The 11,006-nt window shown below is 42.1% G+C and overlaps 1 protein-coding gene across 1 annotated transcript in view; it reads left to right on the plus strand.

The window, feature by feature from the left end:
* The window catches only part of LOC133387003 (rab-3A-interacting protein-like), a 30,283-nt gene extending 22,717 nt beyond the window's left edge, over window positions 1-7,566 (plus strand). Inside the window, exons 7-11 of the mRNA XM_061630890.1 lie at window positions 1,487-1,615; window positions 3,389-3,501; window positions 3,649-3,748; window positions 3,849-3,918; window positions 7,148-7,566. Of these exons, the coding sequence (XP_061486874.1) occupies window positions 1,487-1,615; window positions 3,389-3,501; window positions 3,649-3,748; window positions 3,849-3,918; window positions 7,148-7,230 (495 nt within the window). The 3' untranslated portion in view covers window positions 7,231-7,566. The remainder of the gene's footprint in view (window positions 1-1,486; window positions 1,616-3,388; window positions 3,502-3,648; window positions 3,749-3,848; window positions 3,919-7,147) is intronic.
* Window positions 7,567-11,006: the final 3,440 nt, after the last annotated feature.

Consider the following 11,006-nt stretch of genomic DNA (forward strand, 5'->3'; position numbering starts at 1 on the left):
TTCTACTGTGTAACTGCAACCAGATCAACCTGCTCCCTTCAAAAATGTGCACAAATTATGTCTAAAGCAGTGGTTCCCAAACATTTTCCCCTATAGAGCACTTGAAAATTGCTGAGGATCTTGGCAGACCACTCAGTGACTTTTCTCCCTGCTGTATCGCTGTATTGTAATGCGCTGTGCTAGATGCTGTGTGGTTTTTAGTTAATATTTTATTGCTTCTTTTATTTTTGTATATTGTATTATATTACAATTTGAATTTCATAGAATTAAAATTATAATGCAATAAAATACAACATACAAGAAATAAAAGGAGCAATAAAATACAATTCAAAATCAATATGAGTGCTTGATGTGATGGATGATGGATGTGCTATCTTCAACCACAAATCCACAGATGAGCAATGGGTCACCTGAAAGAAGCTCATGGGCCACACTTTGGGAACCACTGGTCTAAAGGTTTCTCAGCAAACACCACCTTTTGATCCCAGTCATTTTAAAGTCATTTCCTTTATCCAGTTAAACAGGTATGTTGAATGATATGTCTGTGTTAACTTGTCCACCCTCCAGCCCTGATAAGGGAGACATTTCTTAATGGAATCCAATGTTGCATGAGCACTCTTTTGCTCATGCAACAGGACTTCACTTTACTTTGGTAGCGAATAGTTACTTCATTTGGAACTAAGTATGATGCTTTAACAATGTGTTTCAAATGTGCTTTTATGCATCAGTTCTTTCTGGGCAAATGCCCACTGGACTGAAGCATGGAAAGGAAATAGAAGGTGTTCTGAAATATTAAAATTATAAATTAATGAGCATGTTTAGAAAAGAGTTAAGGTAATGTATATTAGATCTTTGTCTTGTCTGGGCTAAACCTCTTACTGTGGGCTATGCCCAAACATATGGCCTATGAGTAAGATCTTCCTCCTTCTCCTTCATCTCCACCTCCTCTAATGAATTATTGCTGTTTTTGGCTGTCTTTTCTCCCTTCCCTGTGGTGGCATAAAAAAAGGTTTAATGTTTCTTATTGTTGTAAACTTAAAAACGCTAAATCATGACCTGTAGGGTATATTCAATATTTCTTCCATCTGTGCGTTCAAAGAAAATCATGGGTGTAAAAGTTAAGATCTGCACATTTAGGTAAGTCAGTTTTGAGAGCATGAGTTGAGATTAAGAAACCAAAGTCCAGATGCTGGCAGATAACAAATGCCCAAGTTGGTGACTGTACAGGAAGAAAGTGTAGCCTCCGTGCACATTTATGCCTACAAGCAAACTGATGCCTTCAAGGTATTAGGGCACAATCTACCTTCATTAAATATGTGCAAATCAGTGGGGACTTGTGGGTTCTTACTGCTGTCTGTATTGTCCTTTCAGCTTCATGTAGATACTGTATTCAAGGTGCTGTGGGTGTCATCTATAATACGTTGTTTTAGTATGAACTTTGGACTGTTAATTTTGTTTTTGTTTTGTCTTAATTTTTTAATGTTAGGCTGACTTTGCTCTGTATAATGAATTCAGATCTTGGAAGGATGATCCCACTATGGACAGAGCATGCCCTTTCCTGGATAAAATCTATCAGGAAGATATCTTGCCATGTTTAACCTTCTCAAAAAGTGAGGTAACGCTTTGCCATATATTGTTGTATAATCTGATTACATAACATGGAGGACTTTTCTAATTGACCGCCTTGATTCGAGGATCCAAGCAATCCCTTGTGTGAGTAGGAAATCGCTTCTGCACGTGCTTGGGAAAACATGATTTCCTTTGCATTAGCTCTGCCCTGGATAATCCTCTAACCTTCAGGAGCACTGTTTTGAAGGTGGTGATAGGCTGCAGTTGGGAAGCAGGGAACACACTATTTTATTTATTTATTTATTGGATTTATATCCCGCCCTTCCTCCCCGTAGGAGCCCAGGGCGGCAAAGAAAAACACTAAAAACACTCTAAAACATCATAAAAACAGATTTTAAAAATATATTAAAACAAAACATCCTTAAAAACATATTAAAACGAAACATCTTTAAAAACATCTTTTTAAAAAGCTTTAAAAACATCTTTGTTTAAAAAAGCTTTAAAAACATCTTTTTTAAAAAAAGCTTTAAAAACATATTTTTTTTAAAAAAAGCTTTAAAAACATCTTTTAAAACAAAGCATTAGAAAGCAATTCCAACACAGACGTAGACTAGGATAAGGCCTCTACTTAAAAGGCTTGTTGAAAGAGGAAGGTCTTCAGTAGGCGCTGAAAAGGTAACAGAAAAAGTCCTTCAAGTGTGCTTGGAAGTCCTGTGCGTGATTATGCCATCCTGGGCTCCTGCTAGGAGGAAGGGCGGGATATACATCAAATAATAAATAAATATATGGATGATCATATGGATATTCTATGTAGATCATTTGGATTATTTATGTTGTAGTGTTAAACTACTGTTGTGTTAAAATAGTACATGCCATCTTATACTCATGGTACTGCATTTAGTTGTTTAAATTGTAATATTCCAGCTCCTCTATGTTGTATTTTACTTTACTTCAGAACTTGCTGCTTCTAGTAGCATGGCTCCAAATGGACCTTACCAGTTCTAGTAGTAGCTTTCTGCCAAGTGCCCCCTCCATCTCAGCACCTCTTTTTCATTTTCCTCTCCTTCTCATTGAACTCAAGAACTGATATTTGTAGGTGTTTTCCCAAACTGAGAGCTGTATACTGAGATTTATTACGCACACACACTTTGTGTTGAATTCCTTAACCTTAAATTATTCAAACCAAGGACTGGTTCTTGGGTTGACAGGAATAATGTAGGTATTGCTCAGATCTCTTTACCTGCCTTTCTTTGTTCATCTGCCCATTTCCAACTCAGCTTCCCTTTTTTTATGGGCTGCCTTGGTAGAATGGATTTTGTGTCCCAGAATATGGCTTTACCTGTTGGACTTCCTAGTGGCCCTGATCTCAAACCGTATGTCTGTCCCTAACACACACACAGGATTTCCTTTTTGAGGTTCCTGTTGAGTTGGTGTCCATTCTTTCATTACAAGTGTGTGACTTTTTGTCATGTTTTTTAGACTACTTTCCTAACTGCTTAGCTGTCATCATACACTCTCTCTAGTTTTACAAAGCAGACCAAATGCTATTAATACAGGGATAATGAAGGGGATAGTGAAGGGCAGACTGAGGCTCAGGCTTTTCAAGTTCATGGCTGAGCACGGATTTGAATCAGGTTCTTCACAAAATAGATTCTTAATTACTGCACTACACCAGAGCCCTTATTCTGGATAACTTGCAATACATTTATTTTTGTTATCCAGAGACGGTATGTGCATCTGAGTAACATGCTCTGTATTTATATCCATAGGCAACTTTGTGGTCCAAACTACTCTTAACCTCTCTGTGGTCCATTTTCAGTTGGCGTCTGCTGTCCTGGAAGCTGTGGAAAATAATACCTTAAGCATTGAACCAGTTGGTTTACAACCTGTGCGATTTGTGAAAGCTTCTGCAGTTGAATGTGGAGGACCAAAGTATGTTTGAACTCATGGAATCCTGTCATGCAATAGAGATAGGACAATTGTTTAATTGTAGATAACTGTACAAGAACTCAATTTTCCTATAGATTAAATGATAAAATCTTTTTTTTTTTTAAAAAAGTTTCCATTCTGTCCATACAGGAAATGTGCTCTTAGTGGACAAAGCAAAACGTGCAAGCATAGAATAAAGTTGGGGGACTCGAGCAACTATTACTATATTTCTCCTTTCTGTAGGTATAGGGTAAGTATTTTGCTTCCCTGTGCTTTGACTCGTTTGGAGAGCATACATCTCTGTAATACTTGGAATTAAACATATTATAACTCCTGTCATTTTTGCACAGATCACATCTGTATGTAACTTCTTCACATACATTCGATATATTCAACAGGGGCTTGTGAAGCAGCAAGATGGTAAGTGAAGATTTGTGTCTGATATAAATATAGAGAATGAAAGAAATACTGTGTTTCCTAGCATTTCTGGTGAAGCTATTTTAGGAAGAATCTGTGTCTGTCCATAGTTCAGATTTTCTAGGCCCCTCAGATTCCCTACTACTTACTGGTAACCAAGAATTCTACAGCAGACTTCTCCAACATGTTCTGTTGATGTTTCCAACTACAACTTCCATTGTAGTCCCTGACCATTGGCCAGGCTGATAGGAGGTGAAGTCATACAACATCTGGAGTACCACAGCTTCCCCTTCCCTGCTCTACAACCTCTGGAGCTATATCTTAAACCATCTGCTTTCCTTTGGGGATATGCTAAAGAACCATACATCCTGTGAGAAAAAAAAGTCTTCATAACAAGCTAACAGTTGCCTGAATAAACTTCAGTACAAGAGTTATACTAACTAACTACTGGTAAGATATTGGAAGTGTCCTGAGAAACACTGTAATTGAAATCTGGGGACAGTGACATATATGGACACAATGTATAGGTGTAATTTATAGGTCACTAGTGTGATCCCTATAGGTGCAATGGCACCCTTAAGGTCTTCGCCTAGTGCCCACAAAGCCTCCGAGCCCCCCCAAATCGCTTGATCATAAGGTGGTGAGGGTGGTTACTTTTTTCTCCCTTGAAAAGTACATAGCCAAAGGAAGAAATTGGAAGAGTGACACGCTTTCTCACCTCCTCTTTCAGCTCTATGCGCTTTTCAAGGGTTGCTTTAATTCTGCAGGATCTGACGTCTACCCAGTTCCCTTGGGAAAGTGTTGTATGCACACTCTTCTCTTTCTATCTCTGGGGGGCGGGGAGCAATATCTGGGGGCGGGGAAGAGAAGTGACCAGAGGGATTGGTGCTCATGGCAATTGCTGAGAAATCCAAATGTTCCCACGGGCCTAAAGAGGTTGATGACCCCTGTTGAACAAAGTCCTGCCCTCCCAAGCATTAAATTTGTAATAAAAACAAATCCTTGGTAGTTAAAGGAGGCAGGACCACCCTTAGCATGTGCGGGACCTGGGGCAAAAGCATAGTTGGGGGGCCCCCACATTCTTTCTCTCTCTATATTATATATATATATATTTAGAGAGAGATTTTATTTACGAATATATGTAATTATAATATTTAATTTACATATGAGGCTAACAACCTATTAAATACAAATATGATTACCTTCACTTCAGGGAATAGGCCTCTAGTATTTATATAATTTATATCCCACTTTTTCAGATGAATGTGCAAAAGCAGCTCATAAATTTCTAAAGTAAGACATTAAACGGAAACATTTTTTCAAAACTGAAACAGATTTAAAAGCAGTTATAGGGTAAAAACACATCACCGATGCAGTTCTAAACACACATAAGCCCCACGGAGGTAAATGGGACTTACAGCTGAGTCAAACCTGCTTTAGGTTTCTATTTCCATCCATGTTAGTCTGCTTGCACCAAGTCAGACTATTGGCCCATCTTCTTCTGTATCATCCACACTGACCAGCAACAGCTGTCCAGGATTCAGGCAGGAAGTCTCCCCAGCCCTACCCAGAGATGGGAAGCATTGCACCCAAGGCCTTCTGCATGCAAAGCAGGTGCTTGATCTCACTGCACTACATTTTTATTTCTTTACACTGGATTTCACAATGATGATTTATTTCATTAGTCATCTCTTTATTATTTATATTTCCAACCCACCTTTCACAGAATGGTCCCAGGGTGTGCTACATAAAATGATTAAGGATCATGATAAAATCACCACCACCAGACATGAACATGCTGCAGTCTAGCTCTGCCTTCCTCAGTCTGGTGCCCTCCTGATTTTTTGGGGACTCCAGCTCCCATCGCCATGCTTAGCCACTGGCAGTACTGGCTCCTGGGAGTCCAACAATATATGGAAAGCATTTATTTTATTTTTATTTATAATTTAATTTATATCCCGCCCTTCCTCCTAGCCGGAGGCCAGGGCGGCAATCAGCATCAGGCTCAGGGAGGCTGGTCTAGCTACTCGATTATTAGCAACAACAACAACAGCTTTGAGGATGAACTCCTGAGGAGCCGATGCCAGTCAGGGTAGACAAAAATAAGCCAGATGGACCAGAGGTCTGACTTGGGATAAGGCAGCTTCCCATGTCAGCTTTTTTACTTGGTTATTTATTTGGGGAAGAGCGGTATCTCAGTGGTTAGAACACCTGCCTGGGTGGCGGTGAGCAACACGATGACCACCCTCCACCTCAGCCCAGCTTGGAGGGAGGTCGGGGGGCGTTTCTGTTCCCTTCCCCCACCCGGGCCCCTGCTCGATCCTTACTGGACAGTGCCACCTGCTCCTTCTTCCTTCTCTCTGAGGGGAGACAGGGAAAAGAGGGGAAGGGGAGGGAAGAGGATGCACGTCTTGCGGCAGCGGCGGTGACAACAACAGCCGGGTCTGCAGCTTCTCCTCTTCCCTCAGAATGCCAGATGCTGCAACTGCGCAGGCGCTGAGCTGTGGCAGCACTGCGCAGGCGCCAGATTCAGGAACGCTGAGAGGGTCAGCAGTGCGTCGGTCAGCATTCCCGGTGCGGTGGTGGTGTCCTTCAGGGTTTCCAGCAGGGGCTGGAGGCTCGAACTCAGGCAAAGTGGGATATAATATGCAGATCGCCATGCACGGGGCCCCCTAAAGTGCGGGGCCCGGGGCAACTGCCCCGCTTCCCGGTGCCTAGGGGCGGTACTGAAAGGTGGTCTCCTTTTGGGAGGGAGGGCAGAATATAAATGTAATAATTAAATAAATAAATAAAATGAGAGACTAGTAGCATTTCTAATGCAAAATACATTAGCTGTCTACTTCATAGCAATGTATCTTTTGATGTTCTCAGTAGCTGCATTATTTTTATGTATTGATTTTTTAAATCTGAAAACTCCAGACCTCTTTTTTTAGAGCCTCTGTTCCTGATGAACAATGGGTGATATCCAACATTAGTATGTTGATTTTCATTGGCTGTACTGCAAGTGTGACCTAAGTAGGTATCACCCAGTGTAATTCCTGAACCGTTGCTTACTTTATAAATTGCTAACCATGTTTTCTGGAATGTATGTATCTGGCTGGTGTGATTTTCTGTCCATGAGGAAACTGTTCTGTGCATTCTAAAAGGGAAGGAATCACTTGACAAGCATACCATGCAAGAAACGTTGAATGAAACATGTTTCCACAACAGATCTGCTTTTTGTCTTGTGCAGCGGATCAGATGTTTTGGGAGGTTATGCAGCTGAGGAAAGAGATGTCACTGGCAAAACTTGGATATTACAAGGAAGAGCTGTAACGTCGACACTTCTGGTGCTTGCATGAACTTCCATAGATGTACATATCTTAAAAGTGATTCAGAATCCTTGTAACTCGATATTTATTTTGAAAAAGGTCCAAGGCTTCTCCTGTGCAAATTGCACTATGTATTCTTGTAATTTAACAAAATTATTTTATTTAAGGGTAAACATTATTGATCCATTTGTAATGAAGGCAAGAAGATGTTCAGATGTACTAGTGATTGTAACTGAACAGTTGAGAAATACAGGTTTAATGCTATTCAGATATTGTGTTCATTTTTGTGTTCTGGAGAGCTTGTAATGTAGGATTTCAATTTAATAAAAGTTAACTCAAATTTGGGCCCTATGATGTCAAACTTTTTTTAAAAGTGTGCTGCAAATTGCATTTGCAATGTTTCTGTACTGTTTCAGTAATTTATTTCTGTTTCTGTACTATTTCTGTACTGTTTCAGTAATATTCCCATTACTGTAGTTAATCTGGGGTCAATAGTTTGGGGTAAATATATAAAGCAATCCCAACCAAAAACTAGGGCTTTGAAGTCGTTTTGTGATTGCAAACTTTCAGTCTTAAATTACCAAGGTAGGTATTGCAAGGGGGGGCGGGGATAGCTTTATGTGATAACAGAATGGCCTTAGCTTGGGAGTGGAGAACATAAGAAGAGCTCTGTTGGATCAGGCCAAAAGCCCCTCTGGTCCAGCATCCTTTTCTCACAGTGGCTAACCAAATGCCCGTGGAAAGGCTGCAACCGAGTCTGAGTGAACGGCTGTCTCTCCACCCAGCAACTGGTATTCCAAGGCATACTGCCTCCAACAATGGAGTTAGAATGTAGCCATTGTTGCTAGTAGCCATCCATAGTCTTATCCTCCATTAATATGTATAATCTTTTAAGGCTATCCAGTTTTGTAACCTTCACCACATCTTGTGGGAGTGAAATCCGTAGTTTAACTATGTGCTGTGTGAAGAAGTACCCCCTTTTGTCTGTCAATCTTCCAGCGTTCGGCTTCACTGGACAGCCCTTCAGATTTTACTGGACCACAACTCCCATCATGCATGGCCATTGACCATGCTGGTTGAGGGTGATGGGAGTTAAAGTCCAACAACATCTGGAGAGCCACAGGTTTCCTGTTGCTAGCTTAAGTGCTCATGTGGCTAATCTCTGATCACAGGTGTCCCATAAAGTCTTTATCAAGGTGAAATAAACTGCAAACAGGAGGGAATTCCTCTTTCAGGCCTTTTATTTGGCTTGAATTTTTTTTTTTAAGTTTTATCTTCTTTCCCCTCCTACCTTGCACTATTCTGCGTGTCTCCCCTCCTTTTTTTCCTATACGAGCTACCAAGGAGTGACGATCTACACATCAGTTCTATTTTCTTCCATAACCTAAATGAAACGCTTTATTAAATATGATCTCTGCCAACTGTTCCATGTTTTAAAGAGAAAATAGTTCTCTGACAAATATCGGAGCACCATTTCTACTCTCCCTGTATGCTGGATTTTCATGGTGTCTGAGTTTTTAGCATATGACTTACCATGGTATAGTCATAAGCATACTTAAAATGCCTTAAGAGTCCTAGTCACATAACCATTCTGCCACTCTAAATGCTGTTTTTCATTCAATCTGGATTGTATGATAAAACAGGTGATCAACCTATTTTGCGCCTTTACTGATAGTCTACAAATATCATTGTGATGGGTATTCAGCCAGCCGTTCCATAATATACATAATCCAGACTGAGTTACATTACTATGAATTTTTTTTTTGCATTACCTATAACAGAGTAAGGGGTTATGGTGTCAGTGGATGTTGGTGGAAAGCAGCTGCTCCCATAAATTTACACCAAGGCAGAGTCCCAGGTTGCCTAAAGGAGGCAGTTGTAAGGCCTTTGTTAAGAAAGCTCTCCCTGGACCCCTCCATAATGGATAATTACCGGCCAGTGTCCAATATTCCATTTTTGGATAAGGTAATAGAGCGTGTGGTGGCCTCCCAGCTCCAGGGATTCTTGGATGAAACATTATCTGGATCCATTTCAGTCTGGTTTCAGGCCTGGTTATGGGACCGAGATGGCTTTGGTCGCCTTGGTGGACGACCTATGCAGAGAACTGGACAGGGGGAGTGTGTCCCTGTTGGTTCTGCTGGACCTCTCAGCGGCTTTCGATACCATCGACCATGGTATTCTTCTGGGCCACCTTGCTGGGATGGGACTTGGGGGCACTGTTTTGCAGTGGCTCCATTGCTTCCTGGAGGGACGAACCCAGAAAGTGGTGCTGGGGGATTCCTGTTTGACCCCTTGGCCATTGGCCTGCGGGGTCCCTCAGGGCTCAGTTTTGTCCCCTATGCTATTTAACATCTACATGAAAACGGTGGGAGAGGTTGTCCGGGGGTTTGGGGTTCACTGCTATCAGTATGCTGAGGACACCTAACTCTATTTCTCCTTTCCACCTAATTCCAAGGAAGCTGTCTCGGTTTTAAACCAATGTCTGGCGTCAGTGGTGGACTGGATGAGGGTGAACAAATTGAAGCTTAATCCAGACAAGACAGAGGTGCTCCTGGTCAGTCGTAAGGCAAATCAGGGAATAGGGATACAGCCTGTGCTGGATGTTGTTACACTCCCTCTGAAGACACAGGTTCGCAGTTTGGGTGTGCTGCTGGACTCAGCCTTAAACCTGGAGGCCCAGGTTTCTGCAGTGGCCAGGAGTGCTTTTGCACAGTTAAGATTAGTGCGCCAACTGCGCCCGTTCCTTGAGCCGTCTGATCTGGCCACGGTGACATGCCTTTGTTACATCCCGTTTAGATTACCGTAACGTGCTCTACGTGGGCCTGCCTCTGAAGACTGTTCAGAAACTTCAGTTGGTACAACGTGCTGCAGCCAGAATGTTAACTGGGGCTGGTTACAGGGACCGTACTACCCCACTCTTAAAAAAGCTCCACTGGTTGCCAGTCTGTTTCCGGACACAATTCAAAGTGCTGGTGATGACCTATAAAGCCCTATATGGCTTGGGTCCAGGCTATTTATCAGACTGTATCTCCCTGTATGAGCCTGCCCGGGCCCTGAGATCCTCAGGAGAGGCCCTTCTCTCAATACCCACATCTTCTCAAGTACAACTAGTGGGGACGCATGAGAGGGCCTTCTCGGTGGCTGCCCCTAGGCTTTGGAATTCCCTTCCTAGGGAGGTAAGAATGACCCCCCTCCTTGCAGTCCTTCTGCTGACAAGCAAAGACCTTATTCCAATGTAGTTTTGAACTGTTTTAGCTATATGTGTGTATGCTTTTAATATTTGAAATAGTTTAATTCTATTTTAATGTGGACTTCGTATGTTTTTAATTAAATGTATTTTTATCTGGAAGCCGCCGTGAGAAAGTGCTGGATATGGAGAGCCCTTTTCCAATGCTGGGTAAGAGTTCTGGGGTGTTGGGATCACTCACACTTTGCTATATCTGGAGCCCTGATGGTCCCATCAGGTTCCCTTCTGAGTCATCCCTTTAGGCTCAAACGGCAAAGCTTGAAACACAGAAGAAATGGTTGAGTAACGTGAACTAGGCCAGCCATCTCCACAGGTTACTCACGTGTGGGAATGCAGGAAGGTGCCTTATGTCAGAGCAACGGTCCATCTCTCTCAGTATCGTCTACACTGACTGGCAGCGGCTTTCCAGGGGATTGAACCTGGGACCTTCTGCATGCCAAGTGGATGTTCTGTCACAGCCCTTCCCCATTTTTTGCACTGACTATGGAGCTGGGGCGTGTTTTTAGCCCCACCCTTGGCATTGCAACATCTTC

The sequence above is a fragment of the Rhineura floridana genome, chromosome 6, assembly GCF_030035675.1.
Source record: "Rhineura floridana isolate rRhiFlo1 chromosome 6, rRhiFlo1.hap2, whole genome shotgun sequence".
Lineage (NCBI taxonomy): Eukaryota > Metazoa > Chordata > Lepidosauria > Squamata > Rhineuridae > Rhineura > Rhineura floridana.